Source organism: Eleutherodactylus coqui, chromosome 8, assembly GCF_035609145.1.
Source record: "Eleutherodactylus coqui strain aEleCoq1 chromosome 8, aEleCoq1.hap1, whole genome shotgun sequence".
NCBI lineage: Eukaryota > Metazoa > Chordata > Amphibia > Anura > Eleutherodactylidae > Eleutherodactylus > Eleutherodactylus coqui.
Genome location: NC_089844.1, coordinates 170,759,021 through 170,782,177, shown reverse-complemented (window position 1 = coordinate 170,782,177; position 23,157 = coordinate 170,759,021). Strand labels below are relative to the sequence as shown.

Below are 23,157 nucleotides of genomic sequence, written 5' to 3'. Positions count from 1 at the left end.
GAGCCAATGCCCTGCCCATATTTATCTATATAATAAAAAGGCCAAATCCCAGAATTAGACCGAAACAAAAAGGAAAAAATAAATGACTGTCCCCCTTATTTACTAAGTGCCTGGTTATTCAAACGTCTCCGAATGACGGTCTCTACGTCAACACAAAACGCGTTGAGTCTTTTTCAGAATATTTGAGTTCAAGGAAACACAATCTTTTCTTTTTTTGTGTATAGAGCTGAAGGTGGAGCATCTGTCATAATAGCTGGCGCACACTGTGAGATACTGCACGGCTGAGGAGTCTCATATTCCAGCTATCGTGTACCCCAAAAATAAGACCTTGTCTTATATCAATTTTTTTATCCCAAAACAGGGGCTAGGTCTTATTATACTTACCTAGCAAGCTTAATCCAGGTCCCTCTCGCTGCTCTCCGAAGCTCAGACGCACTTCTTGCAGTCCTCGGCCACCCACTGATCACTTCTTGGTTACGGGATTCATGAATCCCACCTCCCAAAAGCGATGGCTCTGATTGGTTCTCTAGCACTGCTCAGCCAAACAATGCAATGCTCGATGAGCCAGTCAGAGCCCTCACTTCCTAGAGGTGGGATTTATGAATCCCACAACCAAGAAGTGATCTTCTGTGGGCGGCTGAGGTCTGCAAGAAGTGCGTCGGAGACCTGGAGAGCAGCAGGAGGGACTTGGATCGAGCCTCCTAGGTAATGTATTCCTTTTGTTTATGTAATGCAGCTAGGGCTTATTTTTGGAATAGGGCTTATATTTCAAGCCTCCCTGAAAATCCTGAAAAATCAGGGTAGGGCTTATTTTCAGGGTATGTCTTTTTGGGGGGAATTCTGTGATTTGGTCTAATAATTGATATTGGACTGTCAGGCCTTCTGTGATAGATTTCTTAATAAAAATGTAGGAACTGAACCAGAGCCTGAGTTGTCCAATAGACTTCGAATATCTCTGGTCGTACTTCAGCAGGAATGCAGCAGGCTGAAATATGGGTCAGTGTAAGAACGGTATGTGTCACTGGTTTGGCCAAAATGCATCAAACAAGCTGAATTAAGGCTTTCTTCACACTGTGTTTCTATATCTGACCTATGCAGTAGACATAGAGTCCTAACACGCAAATGTATGCCATCACTCAGACTCCCATGGCATTTACCGGGAGCATTTCCCACAGTATGCAGCAAATGTAGTGATACAATACAGTACAAACTGCACTTTAAGGTACCTTTATACGGTATTACAGCCGTACCAGCGATTATCACTCCTAGGCTTCACACAGAACCAACAGTCATTCAAGTAAAGAGCGGCGGGATGGGGATTGTTCCAAGGCCGCCTGCCTCCATTTACAATAAACAGGCAGTCACTCACAGATTGAGTGATTCCTGTTTACACAGCCAAGAATCACTTGGGTTTTTAGTTCTCCTGAAAACCAAGTGACTCTGACAAATGAGTGATTTGTCACTCGGTGCGCTGTTGGTGGCCGCATGTACACAAGAAGACTATCGCCCAAATTCACTGTTTTCAGCGACAATCACCCTGTGTAAAGTGCCTTTGGATTCCACAACATTCCTATTGTGAATGCACCAATCTCATTGTTGATGCCTATGAAGCAATTTTCACCAAGTTGAGTAGGAGAAAACAGATACTGAGGATCCCTTCTGCCTGGGATGCCATGGAGCGGACAATATGAAGCCACAGCCAAGGAATTCTGGGTAGCCAGAGAAATATTTACTCAAACACAATAATATTAACGATGCGGAAAGAGAAACTCGTTGGGTTTTATGTTTTTATTATATCAATCTGCATATTAATAAAAGCTAAAACACAAAATATGATGATGAGCTTCAAGCAAAGGAGCTGCAAGGATTATATATTTTGGTAAAACCTTTATTTGAATATTCTGGCCTCATATTAACGGCCTGATGTTACCGCCTTATAGAGGTTCTCTTCTCAGAAGTCTGTTGAGGAAAAAATAATTAAAGGTTCAGGCCGATATATGGAATAACCTGGATTTTCTATGTCTGCTCTTCCACGTTTCTCCTGTGCTACTGTGCCAGGATGATTTGAGACTGTGGTATGCCTATAGTCAGGCTGTACTAAAACTACTTGACTAGCTTATTCAACTCAATGCCTAGCTGCAGCTGAGTTAAGCGCAAAACTCAAAAGTATCCAAACTTAAGCCATATTTAAGCGACCCTTCAGTTGTGGGAAAAAATTCCATCCCAAGACCGTAGTGGGCAGGGGTATATTACCTGTGCTTCTATTCAGCTGTCCATCTGATCCACTGGTTCTTGGTCCTGTTTTCATCTGTACATGATAGCTGATGCAATTTTAAGGCTCATTTACACACAAAGACAATCTTTCAAATGATTAAAAGATTGATAGTTTCAGTGATCATTTTGCATAAAGTACTAATGGGCACTAATGTCCATAAGCACTATATCAGCTTCATTTGCATGCAACTGAGCCTCCAGAAGCTGCGTGCAGAGAACAGCAGGTTGCATGTTCTCTTCATACAGCGTTTTCGTTCTCGCACGGGGCTGTCAGATGAATACAATGTAAGCAGCTGTTCCATTCAGAAGACAGCGTGTGGTCTGTGTTATCTTCTCTCTGGCTGAACGATGGATTTTATGCTCCCCTAAAAATCATCATTCAGCCGAAGCGTGATAGATAAAAGTATTTACACAAAAAGATTATCGCTCAAAAGCCATAATTTGAGCGATAATCGTTGCCTGTAAATGGGGCTTTAGACTACCTGATCCCTATAGTGCATTGTAGTGGTAGACCTGCTCTGCAACTGACCAGAGCTAATCACATGAGTGCAGTAAGCCAGAATGGGGGTGATATCTAGCAGGGATAGCGTTTGGCTCCACGGTGGTCAATATAGTGAGTCTATCACCAAATGGCTACACTACAGTGAAATATAGGGGTGATGATAAAGCGGGTAGTCTCTGCTCCCGGGTATGCTGATGGTAAAGAAGTGAGCATGAGAAGTGACATAAGGACTTAGTCTGCTTTCACATCTATGTCGGTGGTTCTGTTTTCCTGGTCCATTCTGAGAAAAGCAAAGGGGAATCCCTTGGGTCAATGGATCCGTCTTATGACGGAGCAGAACAATGCCAAATGGACTTCATTGACTCTAATGGGGCCATTCAGTGTCTATTCAGCTGACCGGCATTTTACTGGATGAAAAACTCCAGCATGCAGACTTTTTCTTATGGTATTTTGTGTGGGATCAGAGACAGAAACTCTGAACGGAGGTTCCAGTGCAGATGTGACAGCAGCAGAACTTCAGTAGAAGTATGTAGAGGCAGATCCTCTTGACAGCAGCAGCTAGTAATCAGACAGTGTGAACTCGGACAGACTCAAAGTTCTGTGGCAGCTAATTCTAGTTTTCCTGCTTGCTGTGCCTCAGAGCTGAGCCTCTGCCTCCTCTGCGGAGCGCCATTGGCTACCTGTCCTCTGAAAGTTTACTGTTCTGCATATTAAGCAGGGCTGAGTCTGTGCCCACTTTGTGGTGGATACCATATGAGCAGAACTGACCAATCAGGGAGCAGTGCACAGTGTGTATCAGTTAGATAGAAAATAGTGGCAGCCCCCTTCGACGGCTAAAAACTTAGACTGGAACTGGTGTATTGGATGGATGGCAGAGAACGACAAGTGCAGACAATATACTCTCGGCCCCCTCCGATCCTGGGACAGACTTTTGTCCCAAAACTGGAGGATCGCTTTAAATCAGATTTTTTTTCTTCTAATTTTGTTGGAGAACCTTTTAAACAAAGCAAGGAATCTGGTACAATGATACTTGGTAAAGTTTGCTTTTAGATTCTTAGAGAAGATGACAAGAAACTGTAAGGAATTTTTTACTCCTTTAAGACCAGGAAGATCTAGTACTACAAATTACACATAGACGCAGGTAGCAATATCTGACACTACTGCCTTAGGTGCGTGAGAGCTAACAGATGGGGGTTGAAGCCTTGACATTCAGCCTTCTATCCTACTTCTTTCTTTTTGATTTTACTAAGAGAGTCTTAATGGCGTCTGAGTTATATTTCTCCAGAATCTTAAGGAATGTGTCTTTACTTCTGTTTCCCCAGGATCTCACACAATCATAGAGTTCTCTCATCTTCTCCTGGTTCGTGCCTTTTCTCCGGATTCTATCATAATCTTCCTGTGTCAGCAACTTCTTATCCATAAGATGATCCAGAACTGGGTCAATGTTTGCGATTGACCTTATCAAGTTGGTTCGATTTTCGGTAACAAAATGTTCCTTCTCATCTGCAGTAAATGAATGAAGAAGGTCTCATTACTAAAAGAGCTCGCTATTCTGCTAGGGAAAACTTTTTTACTCTCCATGTCTAAGTTTTTTCTACTTAATTCAGATATAGAAGCGTGGATATTTCACAAGGTGTGAACCTGTGGGCACTGCATGTAGAGAAGAGAGAGCCAACATAACTGCTCGAGAAAAAAGGTATCCGCAGTCTATGCAAATGGCACGATCAGTGTCATCAGTGGAGCGGGTGCAGGCCACTGGAATGGAGTCACAAAACCAGATATCTAATGAATATAAATAAAATGTTCCACCGCTAAAGCTTCTGACTCACTCGATGGGTCACACAGCCAGCATCACATAGGAATACCTCTTCCTCTTTCTTACTGAACCAAAAGTGCAGCAGAAACACTTAAGGGTGTATGTGATCCTGTCTTTACCATCTAAGGTGGAAGTCGAGGTAGGGAGTTGCCACCAAGTGGAAGACATTACATCTGGAAGAAAAGAGGAGGAGGTATTCCTATGTGATGCGGGCTGTGTGATCCACAGAGGGAGTCGGAGGTTTGAGTGGTGGGCCATTTTATTCGTAACTGTGCCCAAGGAGGCAGCAAAGACAAAAGATTCAACAGGTAAGAATTACAAAACTTTTCTGTGATTAATTGTCAGTGTTCTTATCTTCTGTGTATGCTGGCCTTTTCTTCGAGAATTTTTGGTTATTATCTTAAGACATTTCACTGTTTAGAAGAATTTAAAGGGCTTATTTGGGACTTTAACAATTTCTAAATCTGCTAGAAATACTTGCTAAAAAGTTATTGCAATATCTATATTTATGCTCTGAGTATTTTGTACTTTCTTTAGACTCCCTATTCTTCCACTGTGCACCATTCACACATCTTAGTTGAGTGTTGCTGGTTCCCTTTTCGGCATCCACCTTCTACAACTCCTAGAAATTTTCATCTCCACCCAATACACCTCCTTGCATCTTCTATAGATGCCTTCCCCCTTACAAAATACAATATATGTCATATCCAGGTGCTGCAGGATGCAGTGAGTAACACTACGCAGGTACTTTATAGTGTATATGACATCAGTCTGGTAGGCGCCTGTCACTTCAGACACCAGTCTCTTCAGTGCAATTCATTGAGGATCTGGACCCCCCATCCACTGGTCCCCTTTATCACAATTTATCCTTTCCTTCTTGAGGAGCCTGACGAAGGATTAACAAGTTCAAAACATTGCAATAAGATACCATCCAGCCCCGTCTACTAGCACTTCTTACTGTTCGGCACCCCCAGAGCTCTACATACTGCGGACCATTTACCTGTTTTAGGCTTTCTACCTCTTTTCGGCTTGTTATCTCCACCAGGCTGTTGACTTGCTCCAACTTTCATCTTCTTGCCTGCTGCAATGGCCGGTCCGCCACTCGGCCCAGGAGCTTTATACATAGGATAGAAAAATAGAAATACAGCAAACGTGAAGATCGAAAGTCACTTCACAATAACAAGAAAAATGATGAAGAAAACCACAATCACTGGGAAAGGATTATAACCCAGAGCGCTGCGTTATGTCTGACAGACTGCGCCATTGTGGTTACTGCAGCGGGATCTTAAATAGGACCAAAAATTTAGTAGCAGCAAAAACCAGATATGACTATTTGGCACAATCTAAACGACGATCCAATAGTTTGACCCAGTTCACACAACAGCGGGCGCCCCTGATGCCGCATCTAATTCTTCTTTAGTTTTTTCTACTAGTTTTAATGCGGATTCTTTTTTTACATTAAACAAATCATTAAAACTCTCCCTCCTCTTATGCAGGATGGTCCCCGCGCCCCGTCCAGGTTCTCCAGCCGGGTATCAAATTTGTCACCAAGAAAATGCCTACAATAGGCAACATGATAGGTCCTGGCTTACACAACAATACTACTCTGACCTTCACAATTGACTCATGAATAAAGGTTGTCTCCGCTGTGTCCAGTCATGATGTGTTCTGTGCAATCTATTATACAAACCAGAACATGTTCTTCCTCTACGACATCCTAGACTTTTGATATTAATTAATTTATAAGTTGTAACACTCCTGTCATGTATGTTACTGAATGTTCTATCTGTTGGGAGCAATACGGAGGAGGGACATCAGGTAATGAACACTCTGTAGTGCTGAGCATACATCTGACTCTAATCCCTCTTCAGGTACATTGAGATGTTCCCCGTCTGCAGCACCCAGACATTTTTGGGAAATGCACCAAGGGTATTGTTAGGTTTTGCTCCTGGGATCTATGGGTTCTATAGGTTTCCAGTAGCACACTTCCACAGGTGTGGGATGTTTGAGCTGGCTGGGTGTGGAGTTCTTCAGCTAGCCAGTCACCACTGGTCTGCTGCACATAAATGCCAGCCCCTCAGGCTAGAATGTGTTGGTTTCCTCAGGTCCCTCCCAGTACCCTTGTGTTTGCATCCATGCATGTTGTTCAGTAGGTGTGAACAGTGACGTGTTCTATGTGTCTGTGGAGGTGGCCGGACATGGGATGTGAACACTCTTGTTTCTTGTGTTATGCATTCCTTATGTGTTGGTGTGAACTGTATCCTGTGCTGCTTGGATTGTTTTACATCTAGACTGAGCCAGGTCCTTTAGGGTACAGCGTGGGGCCGTCCCTATTGGGACAATCGCCCTGCTTACAGGCAGGACTCATGGGGTTGTTGTCTTGTGAGAGTAGGGACCTGCTCATGGGCTTAAGTATATTGGCCAAAATACGAACCAAAACCTCGTCCTGTAGCTACTCCATCTGTTCATGCGTGCAGGTATGCCAGGTGAGTGTTTTGGGAGTTTGCAAGTCGTTGTGTCATGTTTGCTCGCGAGTCCTATTCGGAGTTCACTTTCTTTTGGTGTTTAGCGTGTGTGCATTTGCGTAAGTATCTCAGGGTTACGGATGCAGTTTGTCCTGTTTGGACATGACAGGGATATATCCTCATGTAAAGTCACTGGCATTGAAAGGGTGTTCCACCGGAAGGAGGTGGAGATTGTTGAAAAAAAAATGCTTTCAAAAGAGAGTTTTATTTGATGATGCGGTTAAAAACCAGATTTCCACAAGGTGTTAACTTCAGAGCCGATCTTATGTTTATATACTGTATTTCCCCTGAAAATAAGCCCCTGTCGTATATTGATTTTTGCCCCAAAAGAGGCACTAGGTCTTATTTTCAGGGGATGTATTATTATACTTACCTACCGCTGCTCAGCCAATCAATGCAGTGCTCGATGAACCAATGACAGCCATCGCATTAGCTCATCGAGCGCTTCTTTGATTGGCTGAGCGCAGTCGAAGAACCAATCAGCAGCCATTGCGTTGTGGAGTCGGGGTTTTTGAATTGGCTGAGTGGCGTTCATCTCAGTGGAGTCTCTGCATCTCCGGTGATGGTTTCTCCTCACTCCACAACAGACATCGCTATTGCTGCTGGAGATGCTGAGACTCCGCTGAGACGAACACCACTCAGCCAATTCATAAATCCTGCCTCCACGACATGATGGCTGTTGATTGGTTCTTTGACTGCTGCTCAGCCAATCAATGCAGCACTCGAAGAACCATTGCGATGGCTGTGATTGGTTCATCGAGCGCTGCATTGACTGGCTGAGCAGTGGTCGAAGAACCAATCACAGCCATCGCTTCCTGGAGATGGAATTTATAAATCCCGTAACCAGAAAGTGATGTTATATGAGCGGCCAAGAAGTGCGGGACTGCGCCGAAGCTCTGGAGAGCAGCGGGGGAGACCTGGACGAGCCTGCTAGGTAAGTATTCTTTTTTTAAGTGTAGTGTAACTAGGGTTTATTTTCAGGGTAGGGCTTATATTTCAAGCCTTCCTGGAAATCCCCCCCCCCAAAAACAGGCTAGAGCTTATTTTCAGGATAGGTTTTATTTTCAGTTAAACACGGTACTAATGTTTTTGTAATGTTTTTCATGTGTTTAATGTCCTCCTTATTTATTCATTAGTAGGAGTGGTTGTACTTTTGTTGTGTTACCTTTTAATGACTTCCTTCTTGTACAGGCTATATGCTATGGTTAAGGCTTAGTTTTTTTGCTGAAACGCGTTGGTCCTCGCTCACACATGGTTTCTATGGATATATTCTAGTAAAGGTTCTTTTTTCTATGAGAGTGATATACAGTGTTTATTTCCACACATATAAGGCTGAATTCACACCACCGTATTTGTGTTCGTATTTGCAACGTGGTTTTTGCGCGCACAAATCATGTGCAATTATGTGTGCAAAAAACAGCCACCGATGCTGCCGGCCTTTAAAAGGGCCAATTGGTTTACTGAGTTAAAGATGAGCTCTTTACCTGAGCAAGTACGCAGGAAAATAGAGCAAGCTGTGTGTCTTTCACAACCGAAATGCGAAGGTCAAATACGTGCTTGTGAACGAAGCCATTAAATCTATGGGTTCTATTTTCTGAGTATTGCATGTACAAAGTTTTCATGCACAAATCTGCGTGTGTGAATCTGCTCTAAGTTTGACCGGGTTCTTATACCTCATGAATCACGTTGGTATTCTTAATACAGTTGGGTGAATGTTACCAAAACTTTCCAGCCCCGTCTGCTAGCACTTTTACCATTCAGTACCCCCAGAGCTCTACATACTGCGGACCATTTACCTGCTTTAGACTTTCTACCTCTTTTCGGCTTGTTATCTCCACCAGGCTGTTGACTTGCTCCAACATTCATCTGCTGGTCTGCTGCAATGGCCGGTCCGCCACTCGGCCCAGGAGCTTTATACATAAGATAGAAAAATAGAAATACAGCAAACGTGAAGATCGAAAGTCACTTCACAATAACAAGAAAAATGCTGATGAAACCCACAATCACTGGGAAAGGATTATAACCCAGAGCGCCGTGTTATGTCTGACAGACTGCGCCAATAGTTTGACCCAGTTCACACAACTGCGGGCGCCCCTGATGCCGCATCTAATTCTTCTTTAGTTTTTTCTACTAGTTTTAGTGCGGATTCTTTTTTTACATTAAACAAATCATTAAAACTCTCCCTCCTCTTATGCAGGATGGTCCCCGCGCCCCGTCCAGGTTCTCCAGCCGGGTATCAAATTTGTCGCCAAGAAAATGCGTACAATAGGCAACATGATAGGTCCCAGCTTACACAACAATACTACTCTGACCGCTCACAATTGGCTCATGAATAAAGGTTGTCTCCGATGTGTCCAGTCATGATGTGTTCTGTGCAATCTATTATACAAACCAGAACATGTTCTTCCTCTACGACATCCTAGACTTTTGATATTAATTAATTTATAAGTTGTAACACTCCTGTCATGTATGTTACTGAATGTTCTATCTGTTGGGAGCAGTATGGAGGAGGGACATCAGGTAATGAACACTCTGTAGTGCTGAGCATACATCTGACTCTAATCCCTCTTCAGGTACATTGAGATGTTCCCCGTCTGCAGCATCCAGACATTTTTTGCAAATCCACCAAGGGTATTGTTAGGTTTTGCTCCTGGGATCTATGGGTTCTATAGGTTTCCAGTAGCACACTTCCATAGGTGTGGGATGTTTGAGCTGGCTGGGTGTGGAGTTCTTCAGCTAGCCAGTCACCACTGGTCTGCTGCACATAAATGCCAGCCCCTCAGGCTAGAAGGTGCTGGTTTCCTCAGTTCCCTCCCAGTACCCTTGGGTTTGCATCCATGCATGTTGTTCAGTAGGTGTGAACAGTGACGTGCTCTGTGTGCCTGGGCAGGTGGCCGGACATGGGATGTGAACACTCTTGTTCTTTGTGTTATGCATTTCTTATGTGTTGGTATGAACTGTTTCCTGTGCTGCTTGGATTGTTTCCCATCTAGACCGAGCCAGGTCCTTTAGGTTACGGCGTTGGGTCGTCCCTATTAGGACGATCGCCCCACTTGCAGGCAGGACTCAAGGGGGTTGTTGTCTTGTGAGAGTAGCGACCCGCTCATGGGTTTAAGTAGCAGCATTAAAAAATAGGTTTGACTATTTAGCACAATCTAAATGACAATTCAATTGTTTGACCCAGTTCAGACAACAGCGGGCACCCCCTGATGCCGCATCTAATTCTTCTTTAGTTTTTTTAATTAGTTTTAGTGCAGAATTTTTTCTTCTTTTTAACATTACAAATCATACAAAAAATCTCCCTATTCTCATGCAGGATAGTCCCGTTGCCCAAATTCTCCAGCTAGGTATCAAATTTAGCTAACTTAAATAAATTCAAGTCTCCAGGTTCAGATGAATTAAATCCTAGGATACTAAAGGAAGCAGCAAAGGTAATTGCTGAACCACTCACCATAATTTCTGAAAATTTCTGGAGAACAGGAGAAGTTCCAGAAGATTGGAGAAGGGCAAATGTCCCTATCTTCAAAAAAGGAAAGAACGTGGACCCAGGAAATCACAGGCCTGTGAGCCTGACTTCTATACCGATAAAGATTTTTGAACAAATTATTAAACAGCCTGTTTGCATGTACTTGGATGAAAATGGATTAATTAACCAGAGCCAGCATGGGATTGTAACAAGCAAGTCATGCCAGACTAATCTAATTTCCTTTTATGACAGAATAGCCAACTAGGTTGATCAGGAAAATGCGGTAGATATAGTATATCTTGACTTTAGTAAAGCATTTGACAAAGTATCTCATACTATACTTATTGAAAAAATGACCAAATATGGGATTTAAAAGGCAACTGTTAGGTGGATTCACAACTGGCTGAGTGATTGTACTCAAAGAGTGGTCATAAATGGCTGCACATTAGAGATAAGCGAATATACTCGGTAAGGCCGATTTCGCAATCGAGCACCGCGATTTTCGAGTACTTCACTACGCGGGTGAAAAGATTCGGGGGGCGCCGTGGGTGAGTGAGGGGTTGCAGAGGGGAGTGGGGGGGGGGAGAGGGAGAGAGAGAGAGCTCCCACCTGTTCCGCGCTGCTACCCCCTGCTCCACCACGCCACGCCCCGCCCCCCGAATCTTTTCACCCGAGTAGTGAAGTACTCGAAAATAGCGGTGCTCGATTGCGAAATCGGCCTTACCGAGTACGTTCGCAGTACGTTCGCTCATCTCTACTGCACATCCAAGTGGAAGAATGTATCAAGTGGGGTACCACAAGGCCCTGTCCTAGGCCCAGTGTTCAACATTTTTATAAATGATCTGGAGGAGGAAATTGAGGGGAAACTGATCAATTTGCTGATGACACAAAGAAGGGATAGCTAACACTGAGATGAAAGAGAGAGGATTCAAAAAGATCTAGACAAGCTTAAACAGTGGGCTGTGACTTCCCTTGGAGGAATGGCATTTAACAAGGAGAAATCTGGGCAAGAGAATGAAAAAAGCAGATACAGAATGGGAGAGATTAGACTAAGCAGCAGCACATGTGAAAATAGATTTGGGTATGCTAATAGATCATAGACTGAACATGAGTCAACAATGTAATGCAGCAGCCAAAAAGGCAAACACAATTCTGGAATGTATTAAGAGAAGCATAGAGTCTAGATCACGTGAGGTCATTATCCCCCTCTATTCTTCCTTAGAGCACCTGTCCACGGGCAAATTTTTACTGCGTTTCCCGCGGTGATTATCCAGCTGTGGGGAACACAGTAAACGCTTTCCATAGCATTGCTATGGAAAGCGCAGCCCCCCTGTCCACGAGTGGCTGGCAATTCGCAGCATGCTGCGAATTGCCGCAACTCTGCGGTGACTGCGGACATCCGTCTGCCGGCGGCAGCTCCTGTGGCAGAGATTCCCCGTGGGATTTTGCAATGACCGTGGACAGGCAGCCTTAGTCAGACCTCATCTGGAATACTGTGTCCAGTTCTGGGCACTCCAATTTAAAAAAGACATAGACAAACTGGAGCAAGTTCAGAGAAGAGTTACCAAGATGGTGAGCGGTCTGCAAATCATGTCCTATGAGGAACGGTTAAAGGATCTGGGAATGTTTAGCTTGCACAAAAGAAGGCTGAGAGGAGACTTAATAGCTGTCTACAAATATCTGAAGGGCTGTCACAGTGCAGAGGGATCAGCCCTATTCTCATCTGCACAAGGAAAGACTAGAAGCAATGGGATGAAACTGAAAGGGAGGAGACACAGATCAGATATTATATTGGAATATCCAGCAGCACTCACAAACAATCCCAAATCTGGGGGGGGGGGGGTGATTTTCTCAAATGCACTGCCATCCAGGAAGTTGTGAACCTTCAACTTCAAACACTTTGTCTAATATCTAATCTGTAAGAGTATACCAGTGAGGGGGATCAATGAGTGGAACAAGTTACCACGTGGGTGGTAGATTTCCTCCAATGGAAGTCTTCAAACAAAGGCTGGACAAATATCTGTCTGGTATGACTTAGTGAATCCCGCACTGAGCAGGGGTTTGGACCCGATGACCCCGGAGGTCCCTTCCAACTCTACCAGTCTTTGATAAATTTGTTGCCAAGAAATTTCTTACAATAGGCAACATGATAGCTCCTAGCATATATAACAATACTGCTGTGGCATCTCACAATTGGCTCATGACTAAAGGTTATTACTGATGTGTCCAATCATAATGTGTTCTGAGCGTTCTAATATACAAACCAAAGCATATTCTACCTCTACGACATCCCAGACTACGTAGTGTTGAGCATATATCTGGCTCTAATCCCTCTCAGGTATATTGAAACGTTCCCTGGCTGCAGCATCCAGACATTTTTTGGAAATCCACCAAGCAAATATATCCTTGTTGGCACTGAAAGGGTGTTCCGCCCAGCAAAAGGTGGGGATTGGTGAAAAAAATATTTTCAAGACAGGCTTATTGGATGATGCGGTTAAATACTAGATTTCCCCTCGATCTTAACCTCAGATCTGATTTTATGTTTATATACTAATGTTTTTGCATTGTCTTTCATGTGTTTAATTCCCTGATTATTTTCTCATTAGAATACAGAAAACTTTGGATGTGACTTCATAATAACAAGAAACATTCTGAAGACATCCATAATTTATATCAGCCATGATTCGACCCTCTGATCACTGGATCCCTCCATTCCTTGTAACCCAAGTCCAGTCTTACAATCCAAAAGCTTCCTACTCTACCGGACCAACTCCAGCCCCGACCTCATCCTGCCGCCTGAGTGTGCAAATAACCTTGGACTGCTAACTTTGATCTGTAACTTTCTTCTCCAGGTGCCGGACATTCTTGTAGGAGTTAAGGAAAATATATGGAGTTTATTATCAACTCATCACTTCCTGGACATTTCTAGCGTCGGCCCTAATTCACACACTAACATCTGTGGGATTCCGTGCCATCCATGTAATATTACACTTACCGTTCTCCACTTTAATTTGTGCTTTCGTTGCTTTTTTCTTTGCGCCATCTAGTGAAATGAAGACAACACATTACATTAGCACCATGTTGTGTAGGGCAATTGGGACCTCCACTCATCCTGGTTTGCAATGGAGTAGTGGCTTCACATGTAGCTCCGTGTAGCTCCGCCCCGTCACGTGCCGATTCCAGCCAATCAGGAGGCTGGAATCGGCAATGGACCGCACAGAAGCCCTGCGGTCCACCGAGGGAGAAGATCCCGGCTGCCATCTTCACCGGGTAAGTAAGAAGTCACCGGAGCGCGGGGATTCAGGTAAGCGCTGTGCGGTTTTTTTTTTAAAGTCCCTGCATCGGGTTTGTCTCGCGCCGAACGGGGGGGCTGTTGAAAGAAAAAAAAAAAACGTTTCGGCGCGGGACAACCCCTTTAAATTCTCCAGGACTGTCACTGCAGATTGTGTATGCAGCCATGCCTGTGTTGGGCTTGATAGACTGCCTGTCAGATCGCAGCATATGTAGTAGTATGTAGAGATGAGCGAGCACGCTCGGTTAAGGCAGTTACTCAAGTGAGCATCGCTCTTTTCGAGTAACTATACTCGGCCAAGCAAATGCGGGGGGGGGGGGGGGGGGGGAGAGAGAGATATCTCTCTCCCCCATGCCACCACCCCGAATTTGCTCGGACAAGTATGCAGTTGCTCGAGAAGAGCGATGCTCGCTTGAGTAACTGCCTTAACCGAGCGTGCTCGCTCATCTCTAGTAGTATGGTATTGCATTATGCTGCAAGAGTGATCACAAATTCAAGTCCCCTCTTGGGACTAAAAAGATGATGTAAAAAATAAAAAGCTTGATTAATTATTGAAAAAAAAGAGGCAATAAAAGTTTTTTAAAAATTCCCATATTTCTAATAAAAAAAATCTAAATAAAAAAAAGAACAACATATTTTTGAATAGCTGCATCCATAAAAGTCCAATCTATCAAAGTAACGCATTATTCATCCCGCACGGTGAGCGTCATCAGAAAAGAAAGATTCACAACACCAGACTTGCACTGACAATGTGACATGAAAGAGGAGCCTTCCACATGAGACAACAAATCTGCAGGATGCCTAATCTGTGGTCCACGTATCCAGTACAATGCAGAACATCATAGATTATTTCTAAGCCCATTCATTGCAAAATGGGAGGAGGGTGGGGTTCACGATAAATCTAAAAAAATGTGCAGTGGGAATGGAAGAGGTCAAATACCTTGGCTACATAGTGGGTAGGGGGCTAGTTAAACCCCAACTTAATAAAGTGGAAGCCTTTCAGGACTGGCCACGACCCCAAACTAAAAAACAGGTGCGGGCGTTTTTAGGTATAGTGGGCTATTACCGATGCTTCGTCCCAAATTTTGCCACGATTGCAGCCCTGCTGACAGAGCTTGCCAAGGGGAACAGGTCGGTAATGGTGCAGTGGACACCAGAAGCGGAACATGCGTTTGAACAGCTAAAACGTGTATTGTGTCGACAGCCCATATTGATAGCTGCCGACTTTTCAAAAGAGTTCATAGTCCAGACGGATGCGTCGGAAGTAGGGCTAGGGGCCGTATTGTCCCAAGAGATTAACGGAGAAGAGCATCCCGTGCTGTTCTTAAGCAGGAAAATGTCCCCTTATGAAAAAAATTACGCCATAGTTGAGAAAGAAGGGTTAGCGGTAAAATGGGCATTAGACTCCCTAAGGTACTCCCTCCTGGGAAGGAGATTTAAACTAATCTCAGACCATGCTCCCTTGAAGTTGGATGTATAAAAATAAAGGGAATAATGGCAGGGTGACAAGATGGTTCTTAACGTTACAAGAATTCGACTTTGAAGTGGAACATAGGCCAGGAAAATTACATGGTAATGCAGATGCCCTGTCTAGAATTTATTGTTCAGTTGCAGTTGGTGCCCAGCTGGATGGCTTGGGGCAGAGGGGGGAGGTGTGTAACAGGGTGAGAGGAATGGTCTGGAGTGGAAGGTATGTGTCACAGAGGTTATTAGCCTCTGTGAGGTAGTCCGGTCCTCTTTCACTCCAGGCCAGATCTTACAACCTGTCCAGCATGTCATTTAAGGAGACAGGTGGAAGGTAGAGTGAGGTGTGTGTGCCTGGGAGATTCAGGCTGCAGTTACTTTGTGACTTCCAGTGTGAGCAGAGAGGCGCTGTGGACGAGGCGCTGCAAGGTTCCAGCAGGACCCCTGGGGATACGCCAGCCCTTGGACTAGAGCCTGAAGAGATTGAAGGCATAAGGACCAGCTGCGCTCCGGACATCCACAGGTCTGTGCAACTCTATGGACTTGTATGGTCTACTCAGCTTAGGATTAACCTGCTTCACCTCCGGACTGAGGAGGGTTAAACTTGAACAGAGACTTTTGTGGTTGCTACCATTTATTATTTCTCTGGAGACCCAGTCGTTTATGTTTCTGTTAAGGACTGTATAAATAAACCAAACAAGAAGAAAAGTGACCGTTTGGCGTGCTCTTTAACCCCCACTGTGCTACAATATATATATATTTTATGCTTAGGACTTAGATACTTATTACATGTTGCTTCATTGCTCGTTAGTCAGCCAGCCACTTATTTTCTCCACCCCTGAGGAAGCCAGTTTTGTGGCAATACGCATGAGGACTTGTTCCCCGGGGAATTATGCTTTATACAACATACTTGAATACTTTAACCCCTTAGTGACGGAGCTTTTTTGCTTTCTTTCATTTTCGTTTTTTCCTCCTCCCATTTAAAAACCGTAACTCCTTTATTTATCCATCAACGTCGCTGTATGAGGGCTTGTTTTTTGTAGGACGAGTTGTATTTTTTTAATGGTAGTATTTATTGTACCATATAATATACTGCAAAACTTAAAAAAAAATTCTAAGTGGAGAGAAGTGGAAAAAAAAGACATTCTGCCATCTTTCGGTGCGTCCTGTTTCCACGACGAACAAACTGCAACAAAAATTAACTAAACCATTATTCTATGGGTCGGTATGATTACTAAGATACCAAACATATAGTTTTTTTTGCTTTACTACTTTTTTTTTTTAAGATATTTAATTTTTTAAAATTATTTTCGCTCTTTATTTTCTGCGCACAATAACTTTTTAATTTTTTTGTCGACAGTTATGTGAAGGCTCATTTTGTGCAGTACGTCCCGTTGTTTACGATGGTACCATTTTTGAATAAAAGCAACTTTTTGATCGCTTTTCATTACATTTTTTTCTTGGAGATAGGCTGACCAAAAAAAGCGCATTTCTGGCGTTCGTTCTTTTTTTCCTGGACGTCGTTCACTGTGTGGGGTAAATAATGCATTACTTTGATAGATCTGACTTTTATGGACACAGCAAGACCAAACATGTATTTCTGCTTTATTATTTAGATTTTTTATTGCAAATATAGCAAAAGTTGTTTTGTTTTTTTTTACACTTTCTTTTAGCCCTCAGGGAAAACCACAACCAGCAATGCTTTGATCGCTCCTGTAGTATGATGTAATGCCATAGCAAATCAATTTATACAGGTCTTTATAGCAATGATTGGGAATAGGAAACCAAGCCTCCGGAGGTTCCAGTGCCGATATGACCCCAGCCTTAAGGAGATAAGCCTGCAAGATTTGTCTGGGAGAGGAGGAGGAGTAAACTTAGCTCAGGTCTGTCATTACTTAAGTCCCTCATAAACTTGTCCACCTCAGAAGGAATGGAGAATGTGAAAGAAAATCAGGGCTGCCCAAGTTTTCCATTCCTTTGTGTCAATGTTCTGGCCAATGGTCGCTCTCGGACTGGATGGCAAATGACTAAAAATGGAACTCATGCTGCTACGCTTCTTCTGCTTCTTACCTGCTCTAAGCTCTTTCTCAAGATCCATCCGGATCTGATTTTCATTGATGTTTCTCAGAGCTTCTTTGACTCTTTTTCGCACATGTCTTACAGTGTAGAACTTCATGATCTTTTCGACGACCTCCACTGGAGTTTTTCCTTCCAGATGTTTTATCTCCATTTGAGTTATTCCTTGAGGAGGCTCAGGGACACAGAATTCCTTGATGAAGCTGTCTAAACCGTCTTTTGACAAACGTTTTAGATGCTTTCCCAGAATTTTGGTGATATTTGCAATACTTTTAACCATTGTTGTATTATTACAGGTCCTGCAATCACTGAGGAATAAAGGTCAATATTCATTTTGTGAGATTTCCACTACAAACACTAAAGAATTACATTGAACATTAGTGATGAGCCAACTTTTGAAAAATTCGGTCTGGCTGGTTTGCTGAATTTGAACCAAACCGGAACTTCACCATCTGGTGTATAACACTGTCTGAGAGACATAATACCCCTATATAAGGCCTCCTGCACAAGGGAAGATTTGCATTGTGAAATCTGGAGCGGGATTCCGCCTCCAGATTCTGTAGCAAATCCAGCCAATAGCATGCTGTGAGACAACGCGATTTTCTGCCCACGAGCGGAAATAGATTGCGATTTTCTGCTCGCGGGAGAGAAATCACAGCATGCTGCAATTTTTTGCGGGCTATGCACGGCCTGCTTCCATTGACTTCAATTAAAGCCGTCCGTCCCGCGGCACTTCCGCACGACAGAGTGCCAGCCGGTACATCTGCAGCGCAGAAAGACGCCGCTGGACAGGTACACAGGGGTCACCGGCTGGGCACTGGTTTGAACTCCTATGTGGGAATCCCGCATATGGGGCCCAACTCGCCCATGTGCAGGACACCTAACACTCTTAGGTCAACTAGGAGTGTATTTAAGTACTCTTAAAGGGGTTGTCCCGCGATAGCAAGTGGGGTTAAGCACTTCTGTATGGCCATATTAATGCACTTTGTAATGTACATCGTGCATTAAATATGAGCCATACAGAAGTTATACACTTACCCCTCCGGTGCTGGCGTCCCCGTCTCCATGGCGCCGACCAAAGCCGCCTTCTCCCTGGATTAGACGCGCATGCGCAGAAGCCCTGTGCGGTGCGAGCACGCCGGAGCAGCCCCTTCAGCGCAAGCGCGTCTAATCCCTGGAGAAGGCGGCTTTGGTCGGCGCCATGGAGACGGGGACGCCAGCACCGGAGGGGGTAAGTGTATAACTTCTGTATGGCTCATATTTAATGCACGATGTATATTACAAAGTGCATTAATATGGCCATACAGAAGTGCTTAACCCCACTTGCTGCCGCGGGACAACCCCTTTAAGATGTTGCATTGGAAAAGATTTTAAACAGCTCCAGTAAGAGCTGGGGAATATGCGGGTGGCAGAAACATTGGATTGAAAAGGGTTAAGGAAAAGTTAAAGAAGAAGGGAAAGGAAGAATAAAAAGGACAAGGTGAAGGAACAGAAGTAGATTGAAAAAAAAAACAAAGAAAAAGAAGAAGGAAAACAAAAAGATAAGAAGAAGGAAAAAGACTAAGAAGGTTTGGATTTTCGCTGAACTGAACTTTTATCAAAGTTCGACCCAAAACAGGATTCTACTATTGCAGTTTGCTCAACACCCCCCCCCTCCCCCCCCCCCCCCCCCCCCGACCATACAAAATGTCAACATCTCTGTAAGTAAAAAACAACAAAGATTTCATGATTTCTAATAGAAATAGAAATTTTACGTTCCGGTGGAAATTCTCACCCACCTTGTAGAAGATCTTTATATTCTTGCCAGCTTGTAGATAATGGTAGGACACCAGAGACAACAATGTCCTCGCTGCCCAAACAACAGATCAGGGTCTATGCTTCATTTTCCAACATGTGGAAGAAATAAAAGCCATGGACTGTGATTGTCTAGGATGCCGCAGTTCTCAGACAGTTTGGATACGTGAATCCAAATGTTAGGATGCTGCGCAGGATTTTATTTAGAGGGGTTCACAGGCACATATAGATGCACTCAACAGACTTTCCATCAATGCTCTCCTTATAACAGAATAAATAGTGCCACCATATAGGGAACGTACAGTACACAAATAACGCTGCTGTACAGAACAATTAACACACCAGCCAGACGCCCCCACTATAGTGGCACCATATAGGGAACGTACAGTACACAAATAACGCTGCTGTACAGAACAATTAACACACCAGCCAGACGCCCCCACTATAGTGGCACCATATAGGGAACGTACAGTACACAAATAACGCTGCTGTACAGAACAATTAACACACCAGCCAGACGTCCCCCACTATAGTGGCACCATATAGGGAACGTACAGTACACAAATAACGCTGCTGTACAGAACAATTAACACACCAGCCAGACGTCCCCCACTATAGTGGCTCCATATAGGGAACGTACAGTACACAAATAACGCTGCTATACAGAACAATTAACACACCAGCCAGACGCCCCCACTATAGTGGCACCATATAGGGAACGTACAGTACACAAATAACGCTGCTGTACAGAACAATTAACACACCAGCCAGACGTCCCCCACTATAGTGGCACCATATAGGGAACGTACAGTACACAAATAACGCTGCTATACAAAACAATTAACACACAAGCCAGACATCCTCCACTATAGGGGCACCATATAGGGAACGTACAGTACACAAATAATGCTGCTGTACAGAACAATTAACACACCAGCCAGACGTCCCCCACTATAGTGGCTCCATATAGGGAACGTACAGTACACAAATAACGCTGCTGTACAGAACAATTAACACACCAGCCAGACGTCCCCCACTATAGTGCCACCATGTAGGGAACGTACAGTACACAAATAACACTGCTGTACAGAACAATTAACACACCAGCCAGACGTCCCCCACTATAGTGGCTCCATATAGGGAACGTACAGTACACAAATAACGCTGCTGTACAGAACAATTAACACACCAGCCAGACGTCCCCCACTATAGTGGCTCCATATAGGGAACGTACAGTACACAAATAACGCTGCTATACAGAACAATTAACACACCAGCCAGACGCCCCCACTATAGTGGCACCATATAGGGAACGTACAGTACACAAATAACGCTGCTGTACAGAACAATTAACACACCAGCCAGACGTCCCCCACTATAGTGGCACCATATAGGGAACGTACAGTACACAAATAACGCTGCTATACAAAACAATTAACACACAAGCCAGACATCCTCCACTATAGGGGCACCATATAGGGAACGTACAGTACACAAATAATGCTGCTGTACAGAACAATTAACACACCAGCCAGACGTCCCCCACTATAGTGGCTCCATATAGGGAACGTACAGTACACAAATAACGCTGCTGTACAGAACAATTAACACACCAGCCAGACGTCCCCCACTATAGTGCCACCATGTAGGGAACGTACAGTACACAAATAACACTGCTGTACAGAACAATTAACACACCAGCCAGACGTCCCCCACTATAGTGGCTCCATATAGGGAACGTACAGTACACAAATAACGCTGCTGTACAGAACAATTAACACACCAGCCAGACGTCCCCCACTATAGTGGCTCCATAAAGACTAGAAGCAGCAGAGATATCATTTGCACTGAGCTGACACTTGTACATTGAGGCAATACAGTACAAATGTGATGCTCCCTGCAGTCCTATGTAACAGCTCACATAACCTACAGCGATATTAGTAAATGAGTTCCTTACATATGTCACCGTGGTGTATCGGTCCAGGCGTTGCAGATCTCCGAATGCTTCTATCCGCAGTAAAGTTGATTCTGAAGTTTCTTTCACTTTCTACTACCAGTTTTTCTTGTTTTCTATGCAGTCCCTGGACATAGAAGGTGCCGTCTGTAGGAGAGACCCTGTTTCTCCCTGTCTCTCTTCTAAGCCTAGAGCTTAGCCTGATGTCAGTTGGTGCCCTATTGGCCGATAGTCAGGTTCAAACTCGCCAGTGCAGAGTACAAGGGCGGGAAAGCAACCACAAGTCCCTATGCAGAGTGGGAGGAGTAGAGAAAGTGCGGGAATGAGAAGAGGAGATAAAAGGAGGAGGCAATGAGCAGTTTGGGGGAGTTGTAGTCAGGAGTTGGAGGTTGTAGTCAGGTGTTTAAGAAGGAGGAGGTACTTGCACAAAAGAGAAAGCAGTTATCAGCACATCTCATTCAAGGTTGAGCCAGGTCTCGTTCCGCTCTCTTGGTGATCCACAGCAGAGAGGAGGAGGATCTTTCCGAGGTCGGTCTTCCAATAAAACAGGGAGTCAAAAACTACCCGGTGAGCTCAAAGCCAGAATTAGTCTAGTGACGACCTTACACTCTTTTGTAGTGACCCAGTACATCATCCTGTTTCCCTCTATAAATGTCATACATGTATGTCTTATGTTGATGCAATGTGTAAAGCTGCCTTGTGATTTCCAGTGTGTGTGTTGCACAGCTGCGGCGCTTTAGAGGTTAACTTTTAATAAAATGCAAAGCCTGCATGTGCATGTACCAGTATGTCATGTCATGTGGTGGGAAAAGGGTCTTCCATCTTGTCTGCCACCTGAGTTCCATGTCAGGAAACCAGGGAAAGCAGAAGTTGGGGGCCCTGCAACGTAGCCCGCAACCCCTGTCTCTGCCTACTTGTCCCCCTGGGCTAAACCCTAGGGCAGCAACTGGGCGACGGTCCCTACACTGAGCTAGGGAAAATGACACAGGACACCACAGTTCCTGGAAACAGAGAACAAGAACACAGACAGAAACAAACAGAATGTAGTACCAAGGGAAACAACAAACCAGTCCAGGAGCAAGCCAAAGGTCCAAAGCACAGAAGTCAGTCCAAGAAGCGCAGTACAGGCAAGGGAAGAATGGAGTCAGGTCTGGGGAAGAGCCGAGGTCAAATACCACTATGAGTCAGAAATAGCATGGAACCGCTGGTGAGTGACAGGAAGCCTAATCAAACACTGGCAGTGTCAGGAAGGAACTGAGGGGTTTAAATGCTGTCAGAGCTCCTGCCCCAGCAGCTGATTGGGGCGGAGAGTCAGACAGCAGCAGTAATTGCAGAGTGCTGGGAGAACCGTCCCCAGCACTACCAGAACAAACTAAGACAGAGGAGGTGAGTCGGCTGTCATAACAACAGGAACGCAGCGCCGGGCAGCAGCCGCCACCGTGTCCTGAGGAGTATAGGAGCCACGCGGCCATGAGTAGTAACCTGTGTCGGGGTTCCCCTGTGCCGCACACCACCCGCAGGAGCAACAGTACTGGCAGTGCAGGCATGGCGACCCCGAGAGTTACCAACCCTGACAGTACCACCCCCCCCCCCCCTCTTACGGGGGAACTCCGGAGCTCCACAACCCGGAGCCAGCTTGAGGGGTAGGTTTTATGGAACCGGCGAAATAGACGCGGAGCATGGACATCCTTGGCTGGAACCCAAGGCCGCTCCTTGGGCCCAAACCCCTTCCAGTGCACTAAATACTGCTAAGTGCCCCGTACCCGCCTGGAGTCCAGAATATGTTCTATCTCAAACTCCATCTCCCCTTGGACAAGGGTGGGAGGAGGCGGCTTGCGGGTGGGCAATACTGGTGGAACGAACTTCTTCAATAGCAACTTGTGGAAGACGTTATGCACTTTCCAGGAGTCAGGCAAGGCTGGTTCATATGCAACCGGGTCAATAATCTTGGTAATGGGGAACGGGCCGACAAACCGAGGGGCTAGCTTGAGAGT

The 23,157-nt window shown here is 44.7% G+C and overlaps 1 protein-coding gene across 2 annotated transcripts in view; it reads right to left on the bottom strand.

Annotated features, from left to right (window-relative positions):
• Window positions 1–21,718, bottom strand: part of LOC136577168 (histone H1-like) — a 205,214-nt gene extending 183,496 nt beyond the window's left edge. Inside the window, exons 1-6 of one of the 2 annotated variants that reach the window (XM_066576952.1) lie at window positions 21,167–21,718; window positions 19,194–19,292; window positions 17,410–17,723; window positions 13,579–13,626; window positions 8,914–9,027; window positions 5,593–5,706 (exon numbers count right to left, since the gene is read on the bottom strand). In XM_066576952.1, coding sequence (XP_066433049.1) covers window positions 5,593–5,706; window positions 8,914–9,027; window positions 13,579–13,626; window positions 17,410–17,695 — 562 coding nt within the window. In that variant the 5' untranslated portion in view covers window positions 17,696–17,723; window positions 19,194–19,292; window positions 21,167–21,718. The remainder of the gene's footprint in view (window positions 1–5,592; window positions 5,707–8,913; window positions 9,028–13,578; window positions 13,627–17,409; window positions 17,724–19,193; window positions 19,293–21,166) is intronic. The other variant, XM_066576951.1, reaches the window with a different exon arrangement.
• Window positions 21,719–23,157: the final 1,439 nt, after the last annotated feature.